The following is a 24,550-nucleotide window of genomic DNA, read 5'->3' on the forward strand; positions in this document are numbered from 1 at the left end:
ATGGTCCTCAAAGAGAGCCCTGGGGAACACCGGCCTGAGAACCACCAGGGGTGCTCCACAAAATTCAGGCTCCCAGGTCCTGCCCAGAGCAGCGGGATCCAGGGGAGGAGACCCAGTGAGTCACCTTTTTATCAAGTCCCACAGGCGATTGTGGGGCCCGATAGGCCTCAGGTGGGGAAGCAAATGATCAGAGGAGGGAAGCAGACATAAAAGTGGGCCCTGCCTGAACTTGGTGAAGGTGGATAGAGCAGACCCAGCAGGCCCCCCTCTCCCCCAGGACACACCCGGGGGATGGCAACTGGCCTGTCCTGTGCCTGGAACACCAACGGTGTGTAACACCTGTAAGTTAGGGAGCCAGGACTCGCTCTGGTGAACAATCAGCCATAATTTAGTTCAGAGTAGACCAGGGGCCGGGGCTGAGTCCAAGACACCTGTTTTCATAAATAAAGTTTTATTGGGACACTCCCATTCCTTTATACATCATCCATGCTTAAAACCGCAGTGCTGAGTAGTTGGGACAGAGACTGTCTGGCCAACAAGACCATCTGACCCACAGACCTACCGTATTCACACTCTGGGCCTTTACAGACGAGGTTTGCTCCCTGGCCAGGCTGTGTCTGTCAGGATGTCACCACGCCATCGGGCATGCGCTTAGGAGATCCGACATTAGACCAGGCCTCCTGGGTCAAGAGTGGCCCTGCCTCTTGCTCTTGGCCAAGCCGCTCACCCTCTTTCTCTGTGCCTTGTCTCCTCATGTATGGGCACCGAGGGAGCCCGCCTTGGTGCTTGTCATGAGGATGAAATCAGTGCCCGTAAAATGAGACTCCTGGGAGGACTCAATCACATCGTCACGGACGGTGAAGCCGATTGGCAACCATCTGGATGTCCTCTGGCTCCCCGCTCAGGCTGCAGGAACTGAGGGGAAATTCTGCAGCCAAAATGCACCAGGTCTCTGGAGGCCCTGAGCCCACCAAATCTCTTGTTTCTTCCAGAAAATGAAAGCTGGCTGGACTCCTCTTCCTGAGAAGAAGAGGGGAGGAGGGAGCTGAAGGGGCCGGTCCAGGAGCCCCCAGACCCACATGGGGTAACGAGGTCCTGGGTGGGTCACGGGCTCTGCCTCAGTTTCCCCGGCTGTCACAGAGCTGCAGTGAGCTCGGTGCCGGGGATGTCAGGACCACCCCTGAAGGCTAACACACTCGATGAGCAGATATATTCACATCCCATCAGGGCTCATCTCCATTTTCCGTGAGTGGCTCCAGGCGCTGGGCCAGGGAGGGGCTCACACAGAACCCCGTCTCCCCCATGTGCTGACCGTGCCTAGAGACAGTATTGCAGCACAAAGAGACCAGGTGAGACGGGCCCAGGGCACCGACTGCGGGTCGTCCCCAAGGACCGGGCTCTGCATGTCACTGTGACCACCCAGTGAAAGGCCAGCCCTAGCCTCTCGCGCTGAGCAGGATCATTTCGGGACATCACCGATTCATTCAGTCCTTTGGTGATTACTGAGCACCTACTGTGTGCCAGACACCCCTCTGGGTGCTGGAGACAGAGCAGCAAACAAGCCAGACACAAGAGGCTTGTATCCAAAGGACCACGGGCGTCGGCTGACCCATCATGACGTGGAATGGTGCTTGGTGCCGTGGAATACAGTGCAGTCTACCTCTCTCTCTCTGGCTCTCTCGGCACAGCCCCGGCCTCGCCAGCCAGTTCTCAGGCCTTCTCCTCCAGAGCCTGGAGTCCGGCTGCAGAGACCCCGGTCAGCGGAGGGCTCAAGGCCGCGTCCCCACGCCTGACGCTTGGAGAGGCTCTGGCTGGGCGAGTGACCGGGTACCTGGTGTGCACCCGCTGTGTGCACACCTCCCTCCCTCCCAACCGCCCCACTGAGGGGGCGAGCTGCTTTCGGTGCACAGACCTGAGGTGACCCGCCTTCCCTGGCGCCTGTCATCTGTCACAAGGTGATGCAGCCCCTAGTTCTGGGATCTTCCCGGATGAGAGCCTGGCACGGGAGACTCCCGAATTCTGTGGAGCTGGTGAGTGCTGAGCAGGTGTCCTCCATCCTTCCTGTCCCTCCAGGAGGGACTGAGGACAGGCCCAGGGTGGGGCTGGCCCAGGAAGCCACCTCGGTTCCCCCCCGCCCCCGGGCACCGCGCAGCCCTCCACCTTCTCTCCCTGCTGACCTGTATCAAGTCTCATGTAAGTGAGCAACGGACTTCACCGTGAGACCTCCGGCATTTCAGGGCTCATTTCCCCCGCCCCCACCCAGCCCCCAGTAGGGTATGGGCAAAGCCGTTGTCGGGGAATCTGGGCCCCGACACCTGCGGGCATTTCCGTGGCTTTGTTGTGGGGCAGAGAGAGGCAGGTCCAGCTGCTCCTCATGGGACAGCCCCTCTCGACTTCGGGCCAAGTTGCCCTGCTGTCGACAGATCACATGGCGGTTCCGGCAGAGCAGTTCCCTCCAGGCGCCGGGCAGGGGGTGCTCCTCCCAGAAGCCTGCGCGCAAGGAGCCGTGTGGCACAGAGGCTCTCAGACATGCTCTGCCTCCCGGAGCCCCTGAATTTTGGGGTGGGGGAACAAGACTGACACGGAGGTGAAGCACAGGACACTCTGTGACAGAGGCCCTTTGCAGGGTGCCACCTGATACACCTGCAAAGAGGCCCATGAGCAGGACTGGTCCAGGCCAAGGGGAAGCAGGACCCGGGGCAGCGAGTCCCGGGTTCAAACCCCATGTGCACCACACACGGCCTGGGAAATGCTTCACCTCTCTCTCAACCTCGGCCTTCTGTTCTGGAGAAAATACGGGGAAATGATTCTCAGCTTTTATCAATGTTATAAGGATGAAATGAGAGCTAGACACCAACGTCTGAAGACTCTAAAATGACACTGTTATTCTCTTAGACCAAAAAGTTCCTCTGTCCAAAGCAGGCCCCACTGGACACAGTTACTAATGAGGATGAGGTTCAGCCAGGACCTCTCCAGGACTGCACAGGCCAGAGTGACCATGTCCTCAGCACGGTCACCTGCCCCTGTACCCCCCCAGCAGGCCCAGGCTCCAATCAGGAGGCTGTGATAAGCAGAAGGACAACCGGCCACGAGCCAGGGTAAGTGAACCTTGCCCCAGGGACAGAGACACTGTCCTCGGCCACACCATGGCGGGCCCACTGTGCCTCGTCCTGCTCAGTGCCTCCCTGGCTGGCCTCTTGCTGCCGGGAGGAAGCGGTAAGCGCCCCTCACCCTGCAGACTGTAGAGGTGGCCCCCAGGGAGGAGAAGGGAGGGTAGGGGGTCAGGGTGATGCCCTCGAACCTCCACAATGTGGATAGTGGGTGTCTGTCCCCTGTGGAAGGCTGGCGTTAGACGGCTGGGCTTGGCAGTTTCAGCCAAGGGTAGCTTAGGGCCAGTGTGCCTCCCTGTGGATGGAGAGTCAGATGGTGGGTCAAAGGTCACAAAGACAGAGAGGAACATGGACAGGGAGAGAGAGAGACAGACAGAGAGAGAAATAGAGAAGGACAGAGAGAGAGAGACTCAGACAGAGAGGGAAGGAGATGGAGGAAGAGGGAGAGAAGGGGGAGGTGGGAGGAGAGACAGAGAGATACCCCCCTCCACTCTCTAAGTGAGCTGGGTGGGAGCGAGGGGGTCACAGGCAGAGAGGAGCTTCTATGGCAGGGGAGAGAATGAAAGAGAAGCCGGTGCCACCACCCTCAGGCTGGCTCGGCCAGGGGAAGGGGCTGCCCAATGTGTGGCTGGACAGAGGGGGGCCCCTGGGCCTTCCAGGACTCCGGGGCCTGTCCAAAGAGAAGAAGCCAGACGGGAGAAGCAGAGCAAAGCCAGAGGAGAGAGCAGAGGTGGCAATACCTCTGGGGCTGAGGAGACCCTGAGGCTTGTTTGCATCCTGGATCAAGTGGAAGGACGGGAGCACTCAGGAGCAAACAAGGGGGACTCAGGTGTGTGGGAGACAAGAGAGCAGTGAAAAGTGAAAAAGAGAGAAAGAAAAATAGAACAGAAGAGACCCACGTGGGGAAGGATGGAGGGGAGAAATCCACCTCTGGGCTGTATTTCAAAGCAAGCGCTTGGTAGTGGAGCAGATATTTGGAGTAATGGGGGAGGGCCCACAAATAACAAGTTTGAGCCTGGTGTTGTTAGGATAATATTGATGTCACTAAAAGAAATGGAGAATTTGGAAGTGAAAGTAATTTGAGGTAGGAATGAAGCTAACCTTTATTGAGCACCTAGTGTGTACCACACTGAACACTAGGAGTTGTATACACTGTTTAAAACAACTCTAAGAAGTAGGTATTGTCATTCCCACTTGCCAATATTAAGCAGTAGGTGACCAAGGTGTATTTGAAATTCAGGACTGTTTGATTCTGCAGTCCTGTTTTTCAGTTTCAGACATGAGAGTTTGGCGTTCTGAGATCAGGGGACACATCCATCACCATGAGGGAGTCGAAAACCTAGAGCTCAGGGTGAAAGTTGGGACTAGAAATATCAACTTGGAGAGTCGTCTTTATTATGGGGATACTCTAAATTCTTCAGTGGAAAAAGGTAGAGAAATAAGCACAGAGGGCCAAGAAAAGAATCCCAGGGCCTCCGGTATCACAACGCAAAGAGGAAAAGGAATGGGTGAGAGAGAGGACAGGCAAAGAGGTGGGCACGACGCAGCTGTAGGTCCACACACAGGGACGGTCCAGAGAATCTTGGATCCAAGACATTTTAATTGGCAGCTCATGACTCCTTTGTGAGTCATGGCACCAATTTAGTGGGTTTTAAAAAATGAAATAGAACAGGATCAAGTACAGATTCTGTAATAAGTACTATTTTGTAGAAAACAGTAGTAAGTACTATTTCTTGAAACTTTTGCTTTATGTGTATGTTCCTGGGACTTGATACAAACCATACTTTTAATGGTAGATGATCAAAACAGTATCACGACTCCCCACCCACTTAACTCAGAGCTGAGACCTCGAGGGGCGGGTGGGGCTCGGGGCGGGGGGTGCAGCGGCCGGGAGGCGACAGTGACCCGGAAGCACTCTGAGAAGGGCCAGTTCAAGACAGGACGTGGGTCGGGCGCGGGGCGGCTGGCGGGAGGCTGACTCCCCCGGAGAAGGTGCGTGCGGCCCACCCCACCGAGAACCGCCAGGCACGGGCGTCCTGGGCAGCACCCCGCGGGGACTCGGGAGGGAGGCGGGCGCCCCCCAGCCGCCCCGTCTTGCAGTGTTCCTGAGCCGGGAGCGCGCGCACGGCCTCCTGGCCCGCGTCCGCAGGGCCAACTCGTTCCTGGAGGAGCTGAAGAGAGGGAACCTCGAGAGAGAGTGCATGGAGGAGAGCTGCACCTTCGAGGAGGCCCGGGAGGTCTTCGAGGACGCCGAGAGGACGGTAGGGGCCGGGGTGGGGCCGCGCAGGCGGCCCATGGGGGCGGGAGGCTGACCCGGGCCACGCAGGGCCCTCCGGGCGTGGGCCGACGGCAGTGGCCGGCCCGGGAACTTCCGAGGGCCTTGCTCAGTAGATTCTGAAACATGAAACGTTTGCGAAAAAGACTGTCCACGCCCGGCCCCCGCCTCCCCGGGCGGGCCGCGCACAGCACGTGGGCCGTCGGGCCTCTGCCCGCAGCCCCGGCCGCCGCCATATTCGACGGCGGGCACTGGGGCGCCGCCCTCAGAGCGCGCGGCGCGCAGGGCCACAATGGACACCGGGCGGCGAGGCCCAGCACGGCGCCTGCGCAGCGGCGGCGGCGCGTGGAAAGCGCCCGCCCCGGAAGAGGCGGGGCCTCGGACGCTGCCCCGGAAGTCGCCGGCGGGCCTCGTGCACCTGGGGTCCGGATCCGGGAAAGACGGCCGCGAGGAAGGGGCGGGGCGGGAGTGGACGCGGCGAGCCGGCGCCCGCGGAGCGAGCTGAGGAGGCTGAAAGCGGAGAAGAAAGTAGCCAAGAAGGAGGCCAGGCGGGGGCTCGGCCAGGCCGCCGCCCCGCTGACGGGGACCCGCGCCCACGCTGCGGGAGCCCGCCGGCCGACGGCTCCTCCAGGGCGGCAACGAGCTCGTGTTCCGTGCCCTTCGGGACGGGTGGTGGGTTGCGAGTGGTGGCCAAGTCAAGGAAGTTTAAGTCAGGAGAAGAGCTGAGTCACGTCCGTGGCAGACTGCCTCCGGGAGACGGGATTGGCGTTCAGGAGAACCCTGGAAAAGCCAGGAAGGTGCGCTGAGCAGCGTCCTCACGCTGCTGTCCCCTGATTACACGTGCCACCTCATCCTCGCTTTGACTTGGAAGAAGAGGAGACACAGTATCACGGGAGATACTTGGACTCGAGCCTCAGTGACTTTGTGAGGAGGAGCTTGTCATCTGCGTTAAGATCCCATGTAGATACGGAGCTCTTGGGTGCCTTGGGGTTCCTGGACTCTAAATCCCCGTGATGAACACTGTCTTAAGGGGAGCGTCGCCTAGCACAAGCTGGACGTGAATCTTTGTAGGAGAACTGCTCCAGAACTCTGCCATCAGATGCTGGCGGTTGGTGGCATTGACCAGGTGTGGGAAATTGGATGCCAGTTATGATGATGTGACTTGATTGACCACCTGTGAGTTTTGTGTGGCCTATTATGATCTCTTGAAGTCATGGACGTTGTACCAAGGATGGCGAACTGTATTACAGGCAGTTGCAAGGTCACCCATCATCCAGAGGCCCTGAAGGCCAGGCCCATGAGATTGACTTCATTCCCCCCTTCCTTGGAGTCAGCATGTTAGAAGAGCTTGAGAAAGTCCTGGGAGTGAGTCTGCCGGAACCCAACCTCTTCAGAACAGAAGACACTAAAAAAATTCTGCATAATATCTGTGTGGCAAAAGCAGTTGAAGGCCCTCCACCTCAGAGGACAGCCAGACTCCTTGATAAGCTTGCCAGCGAGTTCCTGAAAGGGACTTGCAGCAGTCCCACATTCATCTGTGGTCACCCACAGATGATGAGCCCTTCGGCCAGATGACCACTCTGGGTCTCACTGCACACTTTGAGCTATTTGTCATGAAGAAGGAAGTGTGTAGTATGTTAACTATTTGAGTGAAATAGTCCCATGCAGCAGCAAGCAGCTTTTTAAAGAATAGGCCAAAGCCACTGATGATGATGAGGCCATGTTCATAGATGAAAACTTATATACTGCCATAGAATCCTGGCTGAGCATCGACTGTGGCGTGGGCATCAACTGCATCAGCAGGTTTCTCACCAACTCCAGTAACATCAAGGAAGTACTTCTGTTTCTTGCAGTGATACCTTAAGATAAGGAGAACGTAGCAACCACTGATACATTGGAAAGCACAACAGTTGGCACTTCTGTCTAGAAAATAATAATTGTAAGTCATCTGACTCAGACGTCTTTGCATTTCTGCAACAGTTCATGGTCTTCTAAGGCATTCTTGTGTGTTGCTGTCCATTTGAGTACCACTGTTCATTTCAGCCACCAGAGAGAGAAGAAGAATTAAGAGTTCATTTTACTCCTTGTTACCAAATAAACAATTTGTCTCTTTTAAAAAGTTATTCATAATTTCAGGAACTATTTTCATTTTTAAATGTTTCTTTAATTCACATACACATACGTAGTTTTTTTTAAAAAAAAATAATAAAAGTAATTGTAATGCCAATCCATGTTCAGGTTCTGCTTTTTTCCTCAGCATCATTTCCCAAATGTCCTCTCTTACTTTTGTATAGCTACCATATTTATAATTCTAAAGAGCTAAATTATGTCTTATTGTATAGATGCATTTACTCTTCTCATGTTTTGGCCATGTAAGTTATTTTTAATATTGCTATTATGAAAACACACATACATATATTTTTTCTAGATTATCTTCTAAGTTAGAATAGCTGTTCCAAAGGAGGATTCCTGGATCAAAGGTTATCAGCACGTTCTGGTTCCAAGTAATATGGAGAAAGCAGACCTCACCCTGTTTCTCCCACTGAATGTAGCTACAAAACCTGGATAGAATGCATGGAGCAGCTATTTGAGGACCTTGAAAAGTAAGTGGCAGTGTATTAAAGAAGAAGACTAGAATTTGAAATAGCATAGAACTGGCTGTGAGTTTACCATTTTTTTCCCTCCAGTCCTCCAGACATCACTTGATCTGAATCTAATTGATATTTATAGAATTCTCAACAACAGGAGAATACATTTTCTTTCCAAGCACCCATGGAACATTCCACAAGATAGACTATATCCTGTGTCATAAAACACACCTTAACAAATTAAAATCATATAAAATATATTGTCTGACCATAATGGAATTATCCGAAAATCAATAACAGGAAAATTTCCAAGTATGTGGAAATTAAACAACACACTTCTACATAATCTGTGGGTCAAAGAGGAAGTCTCAAAAGAAGTTAGAAAATATTTTCAACTGAACAAAAATGAATATACAACATATAAAATCTGTGGGATGCAGCTGAAGTAGTGCTTATAGGGAAATTTATAGCATTAAATGTTTTTATTGGAAGAGAAGAAGGGCTCAAATCAATAATCGAAACTTTCACCTTAAGACACTAAAAAAACAGAGCAAAATAAACCTGAAAGAGGAGAAATCAGTGAAATTGAAGACATAAAAAGTAATAGAGAAAATCAATAAAACTGACAAGCTTTCAGCAAGATGGATAAAGAGAAAAGAACACAGAAATTACCTATATCAGGAATGAAATAAGGGATATCATTATAGACCCTGCAGATGTTAAAAGGATAATAAGAGAATACTATGAACAAGTCTTCACACTGAAATTTGGACAATTTGGATGAAACACACCAATTCCTCAAAACCACGAACTGCCAAAACACACACAATCTGAAAGAGATATCTGCAAATTCAATTTCTTAGTCGAAAATCTTCTGAAGAAATGTCCAGGTCCAGATGGTTTCACTGGTGAATTTTACCAAACATTTAAAGAAGAAATAACATCAATTCTGTTTTCTAGAAAAGGAGAGGGAACACTTCTCAATTTGTTTTAGGCCAGCATCTCTCTGGTGCCAAAACCAACAAAGATGGTTAAAAGAGAAAGAAAGAGAGAGGGAGGGATGGGGCAAGGAAGGAAAGAAGAAAGAAAATAAATAACAATATCTCTCATTAACTTCTCATAAAAAGCCTCAACAAAATATTAGCAAATTGAATACAGCAATATATAAAAAAAGAATACACAGTGACCAAGTGGGTTTATCTAGTGCACACAAGCCTGGCTCCATATTTAAAAATTAATAACTTAATCTACCATATTAACAGTTTAAAGAAGAAAATCCACAAAATCATATCAATTGATACAGAAAAAGTATCTCACAAAATAGGGCATCCATTCATGATAATGTATCAGCAAACTGCAAATAAAAGGGAACTTCAAGCTGATAGAGCATCTAGAGGAACCCACGACTGATATCATACTTAATGGTGAAAACTGAATGCTTTCCCCCTAAGACTGGGAACAAGGCAAGCATGTCCATTCTGAGTACTCCCAATGCAACATTGTACTGGAAGTCCTAGCTGTAAAGAAAACCTAATAATGAGTCAAGAAAAAGAAATAAAATTATCACTACCTGCAGATGACATGATTATCTACATAGAAAATCCCACGGAATTTGAAAAAAATACTCCTAAAACTTATAAGGGAGTCTAGCAAAGGCACAGAATACAAGATGGGCACACAAATATTAATCATATTTCTATGTAGTAGCAATGTACAGTTAGACCCCAAAATATTTTAAATACCACTTACTATTGCTCCAAAGAAAAGTGAATATTTACATGTAAATGTAATAAAACATGTACAGGATCTGTGTGCTGAAATCTGCAAAAGGCTAATGAAAGAAATTAAAGAAGACCTAAATAAATAGACATACAATGTTCATGGATCAAAAGACTTAACATATTAAGATATTGATTCCTCCAAATTTGATTGATAGATTTAAAGCAATGCCAATAAAAATTCCATCAGATAGAGACAAGCTGATTCTAAAATTGGAAATATGGAAAAGCAAAAAAATTAGAATGGCTAAAACAATTTTGAGAAAGAAGTTAAAGGTGGAGGAATCACACTACCTGGTTTAAAGACTTACGGTGAAGCTACCTGAATCACAGAGGTATTAACGTTTGGTACTGGTAAAGAGGTAGACACATAGATGAATGGAACAGAACAGAAAGTTCATAAAGAGACCCACACAAGTATGGCCAATTGATTTTTGACAAAGGTGCATAAGCAATTCAATGGAGAAAGAATTATCTTTTTCAACAAATGGTATTGGAAAAATTGTATGTTTGTGTGCAAAAAGGTCAACTTTGACCTCAACCTCACAACTATATAAAAATTAACTCAAAATAGATCATAGATCTAAAAGTAAAACATAAAATTTTTAGGAGAAGAATTTCATTATATGGAGTTAGGCAAAAATTCTTAGACACCAAAAGTATAATCCATAAAAAAAAGGGGGTAAATTGGACTTAGTCAAAATTTAAAACTTTTGCTCTGTGAAAAACATTGTTAAGAGAATGAAAATACAAGCTATTGACTAAGAAAATACTTGCAAATCACATATCCAACAAAGGATTTGTATTCAGAATATATAAAGAACTCTCACAATTCAATAGAAGAAAATAAACACCCCAATTAGATATAGTGAGCAAAAGATTTGAATAGATGCTTCACCAAAGAGGATACATGGATGGCAAATAAGCACATGAGAAGATATTCAACATTAATAGCCATTACAGAAATGCAAATTAAAACCACGATGAGATGCCACTGCATGCCTATAGAATTAAAAATACTGACCAAAAGGGGCTGGCCTGGTGCCGTATTGGTTAAGTTTGCACACTCCACTTCGGCAGCCCTGGGTTCGCAGGTTCGGATCCCGGGCACACACCTACGCACTGCTCATCAAGCCATGCTATGGCAGGCGTCCCACATATAAAGTAGAGGAAGATAGGCATGGATGTTACCCCAGGGCCAACCTTCCTCAGCAAAAAAAAAAAACAAAAAACAAACGCTGGTGAGGATGTGGAGCAACCAGAACTCTCATACACTGCTTGTGGGAAAGCAAAATGGTATAACCACTTTGAAACAGTTTGACGGTTTCTTATAAAGTTGCCATATGACTCAGAAATCCCATTCCTGGGTATTTATCCTAGAGAAATGAAAACTTTTTTTCACACAAGAAGCTGTACATAAATGTTTATAGCAACTCTATTCATAATTGCCAAAAACTGAAAATAATACAGATGTCCTTCGTTGGGTGAACGGATAAACAAACTGTGGTACAGCCACGCAATGGAATACTCAGCAATAAAAAAAGAGAAACTATTGATACACACAATAACTTGAATGAATTTCAAAGGCATTATGCTGAATGAAAGAAGCTAGTTTCACTAGGTTTTGTAAGGTATGATTCCAATTATATGACCTTCTCAAGAAGTCCTTACTAAAGTGATGGAGAGCAGATTAGTGGTGCTAGGCAATAGGGGTGGGAGTTGGCAGGGGTTGGCAAGGTTGGGGGATAGTGTGAGGGAGTCTGAGGGGAGATAGAAGTGTTCTGTGTCTTGGTTGTGGGGGTGGTGATACAAATGTTTACGTGTGTTGGATTTCCTAGACTTGTATGCTAAAAAAGTCAATTTTACTGTGTGATAATTTTTTAAAATAAAATTTAAAAAGACAGTGTATTATTAGTTTCTTAGGCTTCTGTAACAAAGTACAATAAACTGGGTGCCTTAAAACAACGGAAATTTATTCTCTCACAGTTCTGGAGACCACAAGTCCAAAATCAGGGTGTCACCAGGGTTGGTTTCTTCTGGAAGGTCTGCAGGAGTATCTGCTCCATGCCTCTCTTCTAGCTTCTGGTGGTGCCAGTAATCCTTGGCATTCCTTGGCTTGTAGATGCATCGCTTGAATCTCTGCTTCCATCTTCACATGGCCTCTTCTCTCTGTGTGGCTCTGTGTGTACTTTTCTGTCTCTCATCATTGATTTAGGGTCCACCCTAATCTAGTATGATCTTATCTCAATTCATACCTTAATTACATTTGTGAAAACCCTATTCCCAATTAAGGTCTGAGGTTGCATTCTGAGGTTGTACCTCAATTTGGGAGGGGAGCACACTATTCAACCTACTATAGACAGGAAAAAAAATTTTTTTAAGACTATGAACATTTTTTAGTGTAATATACGCTCTTGATGCCCTATTTTAAGTTAATTGCCAATTACCACTTTTTCAATTAATATAATGATTATTCGCCAAGCATCTGATCCTTTATCAAATCTTTACCCAGGTATCTTAACTAAAAACCATTCATCAGTTAGCTTGGGGGTAGCAAACAGAGCACACCATTTTTGGTACAATCCACTTCTTGGTGATTAACTTGAAAATAAATTTTCAACATTCAGCAGAGATGGTGACTTTAAGATGATCGAAGCCACATCTTTACAGGTGCAAAAGATCTGAAAAACTTTCCCTTTTAGACTGAATAGAACAAATAGCAGTTTGTTCCAGAAAATAACCTCTGTTTGGGAAAAGTATCCTATCAGCTTGAGTTACTAGGTTGTGGTTGTTATTGGTGTAAAATGTCTGTCTTTTCCCTAATGTATTTAAAAATCTTTTTTCCGTTTTAGAATGAATTCTGGAATAAATACAAAGGTGAGATGTTTTCTGTTTTAATCTTAAATGAGAGCGGTCCATTAGGATATTTAAGTTGAGAGAGATTGTATTTGAATTTTGAAAATGCTTCCCGAATTTCTTTTCTGCTCCTGTTTAAATCGTACTCATTTAAGACTTTTCTCCTCTGAGTGTTTCCATAAAAGTTATTATAAAATAGTTTTTTATAGTAACTTTATACTAATTTTAATTTTGTTACTTAAGTATAGATAAATCATTTGAAAATACCAAATTCCATGATATATTTTTTTTAATCCAAGTATATTAGGTAGAAACAAAAAATAGAGTCTGAAAGACTGAGTCCTGTAATAAGGGAACCAGCTTGACTTAATGCTTATAGCATCTGCAGTTGTGTCAATCATGACTCATGTTTTCGTTCTGGTAATAGGATTCAATTTCTCAGTATGACAGTCGGACCTGTCTCTAAGTTAGATCGTCCAGATGCACTGGGAAATGTGAGGCTGCGTGTCAGTGCTGGACTGCGTGTCTGTGCATTCTCATTTTAGCCCCAGACCATTTGGAAAGAGGAACCCTACCATCCCTCTTGTTAATTAGCCCAGCCTGGAAAGGAGTGTCAGGCAGTCTCCTGTCTTCCATCCTTCCAGCTGGTCCCATGTGGTCCCCAGCCCAGAGCTCCTCACTCTGATGTAAAGACACTGTCAAATATCTCAGCAAAAATTGGAAAGCTCGTCAATGATCCATTTAGATAAGGGCGTGCACATAGCCACAAAAGGTGGGGATGAAACAAAGTCCAGACAGGGGAAATTGTTTACAGGGAGAATTCCAGGTTCAGTCAAGTTATCTGAAAACCGTGTGCCAAGATCAACACACAAAAATCATTTCCATGATGATGGGAATCGCCTGCAAGCTTTGGTTTCCAAATCCTTTCTTTGTAGATGGCGACCAGTGTGACAACAGCCCTTGCCTGAATGAGGGCACGTGTAAAGACGGCCTCGGGGAATACATGTGTACCTGCTTGGAAGGATTTGAAGGCAAAAACTGTGAATTTTGTGAGTTCCTCTTCTTGGCGTACTTTCAGGTCAGAGCTACCTGAAGAGTCAAAGGTGGGAAAAGGGGAAGGAGCTAACACGCCCGAGGAGACAGTCTCAGGTCCCTTCTAATTCTACATGGAAAAGTCACTAAGAGTCTTCCTAATATGGTGATTAATTTTTTGTGTGTGTGAGGAAGATCAGCCCTGAGCTAACATCCATGCCAGTCCTCCTCTTTTTGCTGAGAAAGACCAGCCCTGAGCTAACATCTATTGCCAATCCTCCTCCTTTTTTTTCCCCTTTTCTCCCCAAAGCCCCAGTAGATAGTTGTATGTCATAGTTGCACATCTTTCTAGTTGCTGTATGTGGGACGTGGCCTCAGCATGGCTGGAGAAGCGGTGCGTCGGTGTGCGCCTGGAATCCAAACCCGGGCCGCCAGTAGTGGAGCGCACACACTTAAGTGCTAAGCCACAGGGCCGGCCCCCTGGTGATTAATTTTTAATGAAAATATGTTAGTATTAAACCAGTTTCCCCTAAGGAGAAGGACTTGCATTTTTTTTTTTTTTTGTGAGGAAGACCGGCCCTGAGCTAACATCCATCGCCAATCCTCCTCCTTTTTTTTCCCCAAAGCCCTAGCAGATAGTCGTATGTCATAGTTGCACATCTTTCTAGTTGCTATATGAGGGACGCGGCCTCAGCATGGCCCGAGAAGCGGTGCATCGGTGCACGCCCGGGATCCGAACCCGGGGCCGCCAGCAGCAGAGCTCAGGCACCTAACCTGAGGTGCCGACTCTGCATTTCTTTTAAATTACTAAATTTATAACCTTTAGAACGTGTCCTGAGATTGGGTTACTTTGGACCTTTCCCCGATGGGAACATCATTATGCATGACTCCATCCCCCGTCCAGAGCTACCCGTCCTGCACACCGTTTGGCCGACCCCGGGGCTATTGTGAATGTATTCTAAAGTCCCATGAATGTTGACTGTAATTATTTTTTCGTCAAAACCCAAGTGGCGGGATGTAAGGAAATTGCCAGGGTGGTATCCCTGATGTGAGTTTGGAGTTTGAGGTTCAGGGTACCCTGGAAGCAGGTGGGTGCTTCTGGCTTCGGCGGAGCTGCTGAATTGCAGAGGATGCACTCAGCCCAGCCTCGAGGTCCCAGAAACTTGGCCTTGGCCGGGGGAGCCACAACTCCACGTGGGGCACTGTGCTAAGGTCACGCAACTTGTGAGGTTGTCCTGGGAGGTGGTGTGACCTCCACCACTTTACCAGTGAGGAAACCAAGGCCCACGGGGTGTAAACAACTTGCCCATATCACACAGCCAGCGAAGGAAGGGCCAGCTTGCACTTGGGTCAGCCTGAGTCCAGGACGTGACTGCCTGTCCCTCTTTCTGGCCGCAGTGGAGCCAACCCCAGGCTCCAGGCCCGTATTCCACAGGGAATCCTCTAGCCTCAGCGTGAACAGGCCGGTGGCTGCTCCACCTGGCTGGGCCTGAGCACCTGATCCTGGAGCCCTCCTTCTTGTAGGCAGCCTGCCCACACTGGTCAGCACCCATGTGCCCTTCTTAGGGCTGAACTTGAGACACCCCACCCCAGCCTCTAGGGCCTCTCTGTGTGTGCTCAGGTTTCTTAAGGACCTTCTGGAAGTCTGGCTCCCAGGGCCCGCAGACACTCACTGTCCCCTGCGCAGACACCATGGTGTCCCCATGAGGCTAGGGAGGCGGTGGGGCAGAGAAGAGCGCACACGGAGGCGTGGTCCCCTCGCCCCAGCCTGCTCTTGGTGGCCGTCCTGTTTGCACTGGGACCAGCTGATGCACAGCGGCCGCGTGGCTCTGGCTCTCTGCTCTAGCTGGCTGGCCCACTGTGGGCTGACGGGCAGGTGGATGTGCCCCGGGTGCTGCTGTCCTTCCTCCTAGCCAGCTGCAGCCTTGGTTTCCCTTGCCTGTCCTGAGCACCAGCATGCCTCTTCCACAGCCACGCGGAAACTCTGCAGCCTGGACAATGGGGACTGTGACCAGTTCTGCCGTGAGGAGCAGAACTCCGTGGTGTGTTCCTGTGCCAGGGGTTACATCCTGGGTGACAACGGCAAGTCCTGCATCTCCACAGGTAGGAGGAGCATGGGGCCGCCCCAGCAGGGCTCCCTGGGCCAGCAAGGCCATGCTGGTGCTGGTGGGTGGGACGGCTGGAGCATCCTGGGTGGGAGGGAAGATTTGGAAACAGACCTACTATTTCTGTGAACCATCTGAAGAATGGGACAGCGATATCACCTAACTCAGTGGTGAATGTGAAAGCATAAGGGGTGATTCATCGAGGGCACATCTCACAGTGCCCGGCTCGTAGCACACCCTAAAGAACTCTGTAACAACGGTCCTGTTGCCTTGGGAAGGTGGGGGCCGGGGGTCCTGGGAGGCTGGGAGTGAGGACAGGCAGAGGCCAAGAGTGTGCAGGCAGGCGAGGAGGCGTGCAGGCCTGACCGTTGGAGCTGTGGTGTTGGGGGTGGGGTGCAGGGGCCAGAAGGGGAACTGAGGACCCTGAAGAACTGATTTAGATTGTGTGGGCCCCAATGTTAACTGGATTAATTTTTTCTTTTCCATGATAAAAGCCAGACACAGTGAGTCTGGTCTAGAAGCTCACAGAGGGCATGACCTAGTGAGGGCCTGAGGGAGGGCCAGGCCCCTGCGGGTGGGAGAGCCCCATCCCACACACAGTGGGAAGTTCCTCCTCTGCTGCAGGGCGAACCTCCGGCCAGAGGTTCTGAGAGGCCACTCCTGTCTCTTAACTTAGTGTACTTCTCGCAGTGACCCCACTCGCTGGAGTGTGGTCCCCTGACTGACCAACAGCTTTGGCATCAGCTGGGGGCGTACTAGAAGCGCAGAGTCCCGGCCCGGCTCCCAGAGGTGGGCACATTCAGGATGACCACAATTATGTACCATTAAGCCTGTCAACAAGGAAAAGACAGTGCGGTTTACATTTCTATTGATAATTAAATTTTAAACTTAAGCTGGCTGAAAAGTATTTTAAGCGAAGTCATTTCTTGACATGCATGCAAAATTTTTTTAAATTCCAGGAATAATCACAAATCAACTTAAAATAAAGTTTGACGTTTGAAAATAAAATCAGGTAAACCGCTTCCTAGCACAAAGTTCTGTTCTAAATCACAGACAAGCTAATTCAGAAGTTGAAGGGCAGTGATTACAAATATTAACACAGAACTAGTGACCCACCGCAGGGTGAAGGCTCCTATCTCCAGCTAACACCTTCCCCGGAGGCTCCTGGGGGAGAGTCCTTCAGGACCTGCAGGAGATCTATCTCAGACAAACACAGGCGCAGAGACAGGCCCTGCGACCCGTGTGGACAGCTGCCGTGCTCCCCACGCCTCCTCCTCTGTCCTGTGACCCGTGTTCATGGCTGCCGTGCTCCCCACGCCTCCTCCTCTGTCCTGTGACCCGTGTTCATGGCTGCCGTGTTCCCGTCCCCACGCCTCCTCCTCTGTCCTGTGACCCGTGTTCATGGCTGCCGTGTTCCCGTCCCCACGCCTCCTCCTCTGTCCTGTGACCCGTGTTCATGGCTGCCGTGTTCCCGTCCCCACGCCTCCTCCTCTGTCCTGTGACCCGTGTTCATGGCTGCCGTGCTCCCGTCCCCACGCCTCCTCCTCTGTCCTGTGACCCATGTTTAGAGGTGCTGTGCCCCCGTCCCCACGCCTCCTCCTCTGTCCTGTGACCCGTGTTCATGGCTGCCGTGCTTCCGTCCCCACGCCTCCTCCTCTGTCCTGCGTGGCTCCTCTGCCTCGGCTCCCCAGTTGGTGATGATGCGGGAGGAAGCTTCCAGTCTTTATTGACGTGTCCCCTGTGCTTGCTGCCTCACTTGCGCCGTCATCACACAGCCATGTCACGGTGTCCTTCCTGTGCCTCAGATGGCTCACACGTGTTGTTCCTTCTGCCTGGAACACTTGTTTTCTTGAGCATTTCTTTAGGAAATGTTTCAGGCACACAACAGGGTTGACAGAATTTTTTTTTTTTTATAATTTTATTTATTTATTTTTTCCCCCAAAGCCCCAGTAGATAGTTGTATGTCATAGCTGCACATCCTTCTAGTTGCTGTATGTGGGACGCGGCCTCAGCATGGCAGGAGAAGTGGTGTGTCAGTGCACGCCCGGGATCCGAACCTGGGCCGCCAGCAGCGGAGCGCGCACTTAACCACTAAGCCACGGGGCCAGCCCCAGGGTTGACAGAATTTTATACGAGCACCACCCGGGTTCTATGTTACATGTCCCCGACTTGCTTTGTCACGTGTCTACCCCCATTTGTCTGCTGTCTGTCCACAGTGGGCCTCATTTTCTTGGCACATTTCCAAGCAGATTGGAGAATCCTTTTGGATCCTTCAGCATCCTGGTCAACCAGCGGTCGGTGTGTGAAGCGCTGACATTTAGGTGACACTGACACACGGTGGGGTGCACCGACGGGAAGTGCACGTTCCCTGCGTAGTGACAATGGCACCCACCTGGTAGCCCAGCCCTCATCAGACAGAGCACTCTGCATCCCAGAAGTTCCTCACGCCCCTTCCCGGTTACCGAGCATACACTTCACTGCCCCCCACTCGGGGTGTTCCAGGCTGGCTCGCCCCATTACCGAGAGGGCAGGGCTGTCTCCACGGCCTCCCCGACTCCTCCTGCTGCGTGGGGAAACGGTGTGCTGTGTAGGGAGGTTTCCGCGTTGCTGAGCCCAGGCCGTTTTTCTTTCAGAGCCTTTCCCCTGTGGGAAACTCACTCTAGGACGCAGGAAGAGGTCGGTGGACCAGGCCATCCCCAGCAGTCAGGAGCCCCCCAAAACCGGCATTACGAACCAGTACGACGACGGTGAAGACCTGAGTCCTACCAAAAGCCCGAGCGAGCTGCTGGACAGGAACAAGACAGAGACGAGCCTTGAGGACGACGGCAGTGTGGTCCGAATAGTGGGCGGGAGGGACTGCACAGAGGGCGAGTGTCCCTGGCAGGTAACCGCTGAGCATGATTAGCGCGTTAACTGGGTGGGGGACCCATGCTGGCTGGGCACCATGGGCACAGCCACGGAGGACGGGGCCTACGCTGCCCGAGCACACTCGTGGCCCTGCAACAGGCTTTGAGCTCCGATGCTGAAGGGGCCTGGCTCTCTCCCCGGCCCACCCTGCCACCCCATTCCCCTCTGGGTGCCCTGGATTCTCTGCCCGTGAAAGACAGACGGGAAGGGCAGAGCCCCACCCAGAGCCCTAAAACCTCCCCCTGCTGGAAGGAGAGACGGGTGCCAGCTCAGACTGCGGGTTCCATCAGCAGGTAGAGGGCGGCTCCCTGATGGTGGGCCAGGGCTCTGCCTGCGCTTCCCTTTAACGTGAGATGGAAAGATCACTTCCTTGTTTCACTTCTAATTGGTAAATTTTCTTTACCCAAACACGTAAATCCTAATGAGGCTAATGGTACCTTAGATAAGAGTACATCCGTTTGTTCTCAAAGGTGAAAAACCACTCTTTGGTTGTTGATTTGAGCTAAGATTGCTAGATTTAGCAAATACAAAACAGGACTTCCACTTAAATGTGAATTTCAGATAAACAAGGAAAGATTTTTGATGTGAATATATAAATATTACATGGGACATACTTATACAAAAATTATCTGCTATTTATTTGACTCAAATTTAACTGGGTGTTCTCTGTGTTATATGGCAACCCTAACTTGGACTTCAAGTTTTTAGCATCCAAAGCCAAAATGGCTTCTCCTACAAGCAGGAATCCCAGAGCCGCAACAACCCTCAGAAGTTACCTCTGCTTGCTCCCATCTCCAGGCACAGGACAGCTGTGCACGTGTCTGAATGGTCAAGAGCCCAGGGAGGCCAGCTCATCCTCTGGTCTTCCCTCACCCAGCACGTCTCTGTGGAGAATGTACTGTGTGTCAGGCCCCGCCCTGGTGTTGCGTGTGGGACATGAAGTCTCAGAGCCACTTCTCTGACTTGTGGACATCCAGGGCTAGAAAGGGAGGCAGTGCCACTGGGAGCTAGTGAAGCCCGAGGATGGACAGGACAGGCTCCCCACCCACAGGGCAGAGGTGTGGACTGAGGCTTTGAGAGTGGCTTTGGATGGGGCTCCACAGCAAGAGGACAGGGACAGGCACCAGCAGAAGGATCCTCACGAGCAGGTCTCCCATCCAGTCGGCTGGGATTCGCAATTCTTGCTCTCCTGGTTCCATCTCGGCCAGTGCCTCGTCTCCATCTTTAGGAAGAACAGTTGGTGTCCAAGTCTTAGAAAGACTGACTCTTTCTCACTTGTTAACCAGGTTGGATTGTGAATTGACAAATTATGCAAAAAAAGCAAAAATATTACTATTTCATGCTAGTCATGAATGTCTTGAAGAGTTCTTTTAGACATGGTGTTGTTAATTGCCTCATTAACCTACACGTATCCCCAGCCAATAACTGTTGCTTAGAGGTCGTGGAATTCCCTAGAGAAAGGAAAAGCAGTATTGCTCCTTCTCCATATTTGCAAGCCCGGTTCTTTGGGGAAAAAGGAGAACAAGAGAATTGTCTGTGGTGCCTCTCACTTGCCCCGTCAATGCTTGTTCCCAGGTGGAATATTCCTCATTCCCAAATCCCGTCAAGGAGGAAATCAGGAGTAGCCACGTGGATTCCCAGGAAAGAAACCTGGAATGGTGGCGTTCCATGGGCTGAGGGAGATGGGTTAGAGTAGTTGAACCGTTGTAGAGACCAGAAGTCACATCAGTTCTGGCAAGTGTTTGCTCTAGACTGGCATCGCCTGGTCTGGGGTATAGTTCATCGGCACACACCCAGCAAAGGTTTTTACCACAGTGAGGTTGTCGTTCTGTGCATGACGCTTGAGAGAGTGCTGGGACAGATCTGGAGAAATGACACCAACCCTGTGGAAGAGTTTGGAGTCCAGGTGGAGAAAGAGACAGGTGAAGCGGGACTGACCCACGCTGCCGTGGCCAGCACTGGCGCTCAGTGGGGCCTCAGCAAAGGTCTGTTGAGTAAATGAGCAGTCCATTGATTGCCTGATCTGTGAAGCAGACCAGATGGTGTGAAGGTGCTGCCCGAACCCGCACTGTGAAATCCGGGGGGTAGGTGTGGAGCTGGGGGGCCGCTGCGGGTCTCTCCTGCGCCGGCTCTCGGAGGACGTGCCAGGTGGACCTGTTGGTGGGACACAGGCCCAGGCACTGTGACGCTGGGCGGGAGGTCTGCAGGACTGGCCACGCTGGGCAGCGGCCTGAGTGTCGGGTGGGTACGTGGGCGCACGGGCTCGGCCTTGTGCTCCAGCCTGGAGACGCCACAAGTTCTCTCGTTGCGGGGGGCCGCAGGGGCGGCGGGCGGTGGGGTGGCCCTGATCCAGACCGGGAGTTGGAGGGGAAGGCTGAAACCAGAGGCTCCCGAAGTCCTCTTCTCAGTGAGTCAGACTTCACCTGGTGGGCTCTCGCGTTCTCGCTGCAGGCTCTACTCATCAACGAGGAAAATGAGGGCTTCTGCGGAGGTACCATCCTGAGCGAGTTCTATATCCTCACCGCGGCTCACTGTCTCCACCAAGCCAAGAGGTTCAAGGTGAGGGTAGGTAAGTGGCGCCACACCCCTCAGCTGCCCTGAGGGCCCACTGTCAGTTCCTCGTTTCAGAGACCATTAGAATGGATCAAATCTTTTGGAAACACTAGTTAAAATACTGAAATCCTGGGGGGGTTGCTAGGGGGAGTTTCACAGAGGAAGGGGTGGGCGGGGGAAAAGGGTAGGGAGGGGGAGGACGGGTGGCCTTCCTGGGGCAGGCCCAGCCCTGATCCCGCATGGTCCTCCCTGATGCTCTGTGTCCGCGCCCAGTGATGCGCCTCCTCAGGGTCAGCTCCTTGGGGAAGGCTTCCAGAGCCTCCTCTTCAGCAATCTGAGCACCAAGTACCTCTTTATGCTTTCCTATATTTTTCAAATTTTCTAGTGACCATATACCATTTTTTTTTCCTTTTTTTTTGTGAGGAAGATCAGCCCTGAGCTGACATCTGTTGCCAAGCCTCCTCTTTTTGCTGAGGAAGATTGGCCCTGGGCTAACATCCGTGCCCGTCTTCCTCTACTTTATATGGGATGCCGCCACAGCATGGCCTGACAAGCCGTGCGTAGGTCCGTGCCGGGATCCAAACTCGAAAACCCCGGGCTGCCGAAGCAGAGCGTGTGAACTTAACCACTACACCACCAGGCCGGCCCGCCATGTACCATTTTTTAATTAGAAAAAATACTAACTACTTTAAAAAATAACGGACGTGTAAATGCCCGGCCACGCTGGGCTAACGCGGCCGTGTCCTCGCCAGGTGACCGGAACACGGAGGTGGAGGAGGGCAACGAGATGGTGCACGAGGTGGAGCTGATCGTAAAGCACAACAAGTTCGTCAGGGAGACCTATGACTTCGACATCGCGGTGATCAGGCTGAAGACGCCCATCACCTTCCGCATGAACGTGGCGCCCGCCTGCCTGCCCGAGAAGGACTGGGCTGAGTCCACGCTCATGACGCAGAAGACGGGCATCGTGAGTGGCTTCGGGCGCGTCCACGAGAAGGGCCGCCTGTCGGCCACCCTCAAGATGCTGGTGGTGCCCTATGTGGACAGGAACACGTGCAAGCTGTCCAGCAGCTTCACCATCACCCAGAACATGTTCTGCGCCGGCTACGACTCGAAGCCCCAGGACGCCTGTCAGGGGGACAGCGGGGGCCCCCACCTCACCCAGTTCAAGGACACCTATTTCATCACTGGCATCGTCAGCTGGGGAGAAGGATGTGCACGCAAAGGGAAGTACGGGGTCTACACCAAGGTCGCCAACTTCCTCAAGTGGATCGATAGGTCCATGAAAGCCAGGGCCGGGGCCGGGGCCCAGGGGTAAGCAGGAGGCCCCTGTGCCTCACCCCCATTAAAGTCGTTCTGCTGAAGACCCGCTGGCAGCCGCTGGCATCTTCTTCTGTCTTAACACTTGCGTTCTGAGCAGGCTAAGTCCCGCCGTGGGCCTCCCGTCTGCAGTGATTAGATCTGTGTCCATTCCTGATCCCGGTGGTCTTCTGGCTCTGTTGAGTGAGAAATGCAGTTTTCATCTGGAGCGGGCTGGGAGACGTCTTCGGGAAATTTTGTACTTTATGGGGCAGGATCTAGACTCCCCAGGATGATTCTTCCGCTCACAAGCGTGACGGGGCCGTGTCTGCTCCTGGCACGTTTTTCTGTTTTTGATTGCCCTAGACTGCCCTCTTGGCTGCCACGCTCAGAACACTTGCGAATAAATGACCAAGGTTCTGGGGGCACAGAGAGAAGGTGGGGCAGGGGTCGGGGCCCACCCGCAACTGGGCAGCTGCACCCTGGGGTTGGGTGGGGGCTCCCCGTGTGTGCTGGCAGCCTCCCTGGGCCCCCTGTTCACCCTGTGGGGCTGAGACAATGTTGGAAGCGCGTCCTCAGGGGCCTCCTGGGGCACTTTGAGAACGTCTCCTGAGCTCACTGCGTGCTGCCTGTCCCCAGCCCAGGGCTCTGGATCCTGACTATGTGTTAGGACCCCCTGGGGGCTCTGGAGTCTTGCATCCAGACCACAGCCCTGAGCACTTAAATCAGAGTCTCCGGGGTCACCATGGGTCCCGGAAGTTTCTCCAGCTCCTCAGGTGACCCGAGGTGTGTGCGGTGTGTGCTGGTGGGGGCTTTGGGAGGGAGGGGAGCTGCATCTAAATGCCAAGTCCTTCTCTGTCACAGTCCGTGCCGGCTCCAGGCCCTCAACTCAAATGATCATGAAAACCAAACGGGCTTTCAGAAAGCAGGAAAGGTCACGTCAGACCAGATCTGCCACTGCGTTTTCCAAACGTCCCTTCACAGTTTGCATTTTGCGTAACTTCACTAAGCAAAGCTTCAAAGTCCCAGACAAAAGCTCCCCAGATGTCACTAACAGGACAAAGTGTTTTGTAAACAGGAGCTGTTGCAAGGTTAGGAACATCGATGTGAGCCAGTATGCAGTTTCCAGGAGCGGCTGAGGGTGCCGTCTCCCCCGGGGCCCGCCTCCACGCCTCCTCAGGGGGCTGCTGCCAGAGAAACGGCCTTAGACGGTGGAAGACCACGTGTTGTTGGGTTGTGGGGTTTCTACGCAGCTGAGTGGTCTCTGTCCAGAAGCAAACCCCGGACTCGGGTTCCTGGTTCTGGAGATGGAGAGTGGTTTGGGGTCCAGAGGGCACTCTGGGGAGAGGCTCACAAATAAAGCCCTCCTTCGCTGTTACTGCTTGCATCTGTCACTGTTGGCCGCTATGACCGGCGACCAGCTGCCTGTGCGCATCAGCGAGGAAGGGCACCTGAGGCACAGCTAGCGAAGGGCAGCAGGAGCCTCCATCACCTGATGGGTCTGCTCGTCTTCCCGTCCAGAAACGGTTCAGCTCAGGGAGGTTCTAGGGGAAGTGAGAGGACACGGTGGTGTCCCTGGCTCTGCAGCTGGACGCGGGCGGAGGCCGCTGGTCTGGGACTCGCAGCGGTTTCGCCCAGCTCTGCTTGTTGCTTTGTGCCCCGGAACAACTCACCTCCCTCTCTGAGTATCACTGTCTTCGTGGAAGATGGAGCTAGGTTGTGCCGTGGGGGACATTCCATTATCTGCCACCAGAGTGTCCCAAGGAGAGTCATTTGAGGGGCTGCCTGGTGTGGAAGGCGAGGCCCTGACGGCAGAGCTCAGCAAGCAGGCAGAGGTGAGGAGCCAGAGGGCAGGAGAAAGCGAGGGCTGGTTCTTCCTCCTGAGCGTGAGGAGAGGCTGCAGTACTACCACAAGCCACGTCTCCCCCAGCACCGCTCGTCCACACCAGCACCCTCCCTTCCCGAGGGGAGGACCAAGGTGACAGCCTGGCAGCACAGCGCCCCCAAACAGGGAGGGGCTTCTGGACGGGGTGAGGAGCTTTGAAGG

The 24,550-nt window shown here is 51.3% G+C and overlaps 1 protein-coding gene and 1 pseudogene across 1 annotated transcript; both read left to right on the top strand.

The window, feature by feature from the left end:
* On the top strand, positions 1-22,714 carry F10 (coagulation factor X). The gene is made up of 11 exons (XM_058547736.1): positions 1-115; positions 1,689-1,847; positions 1,956-2,030; positions 3,038-3,098; positions 5,035-5,371; positions 12,604-12,628; positions 13,543-13,656; positions 15,611-15,742; positions 18,378-18,628; positions 21,103-21,220; positions 21,957-22,714. The coding sequence occupies exons 1-11, from the start codon at positions 1-3 to the stop codon at positions 22,520-22,522; spliced, it is 1,953 nt and encodes a 650-aa protein (XP_058403719.1). The 3' UTR covers positions 22,523-22,714.
* On the top strand, positions 5,405-7,499 carry LOC131410383 (lysine--tRNA ligase-like; annotated as a pseudogene).
* Positions 22,715-24,550: the final 1,836 nt, after the last annotated feature.

The sequence above is a fragment of the Diceros bicornis genome, chromosome 9 (assembly GCF_020826845.1).
Source record: "Diceros bicornis minor isolate mBicDic1 chromosome 9, mDicBic1.mat.cur, whole genome shotgun sequence".
In the NCBI taxonomy this organism is placed as follows: domain Eukaryota; kingdom Metazoa; phylum Chordata; class Mammalia; order Perissodactyla; family Rhinocerotidae; genus Diceros; species Diceros bicornis.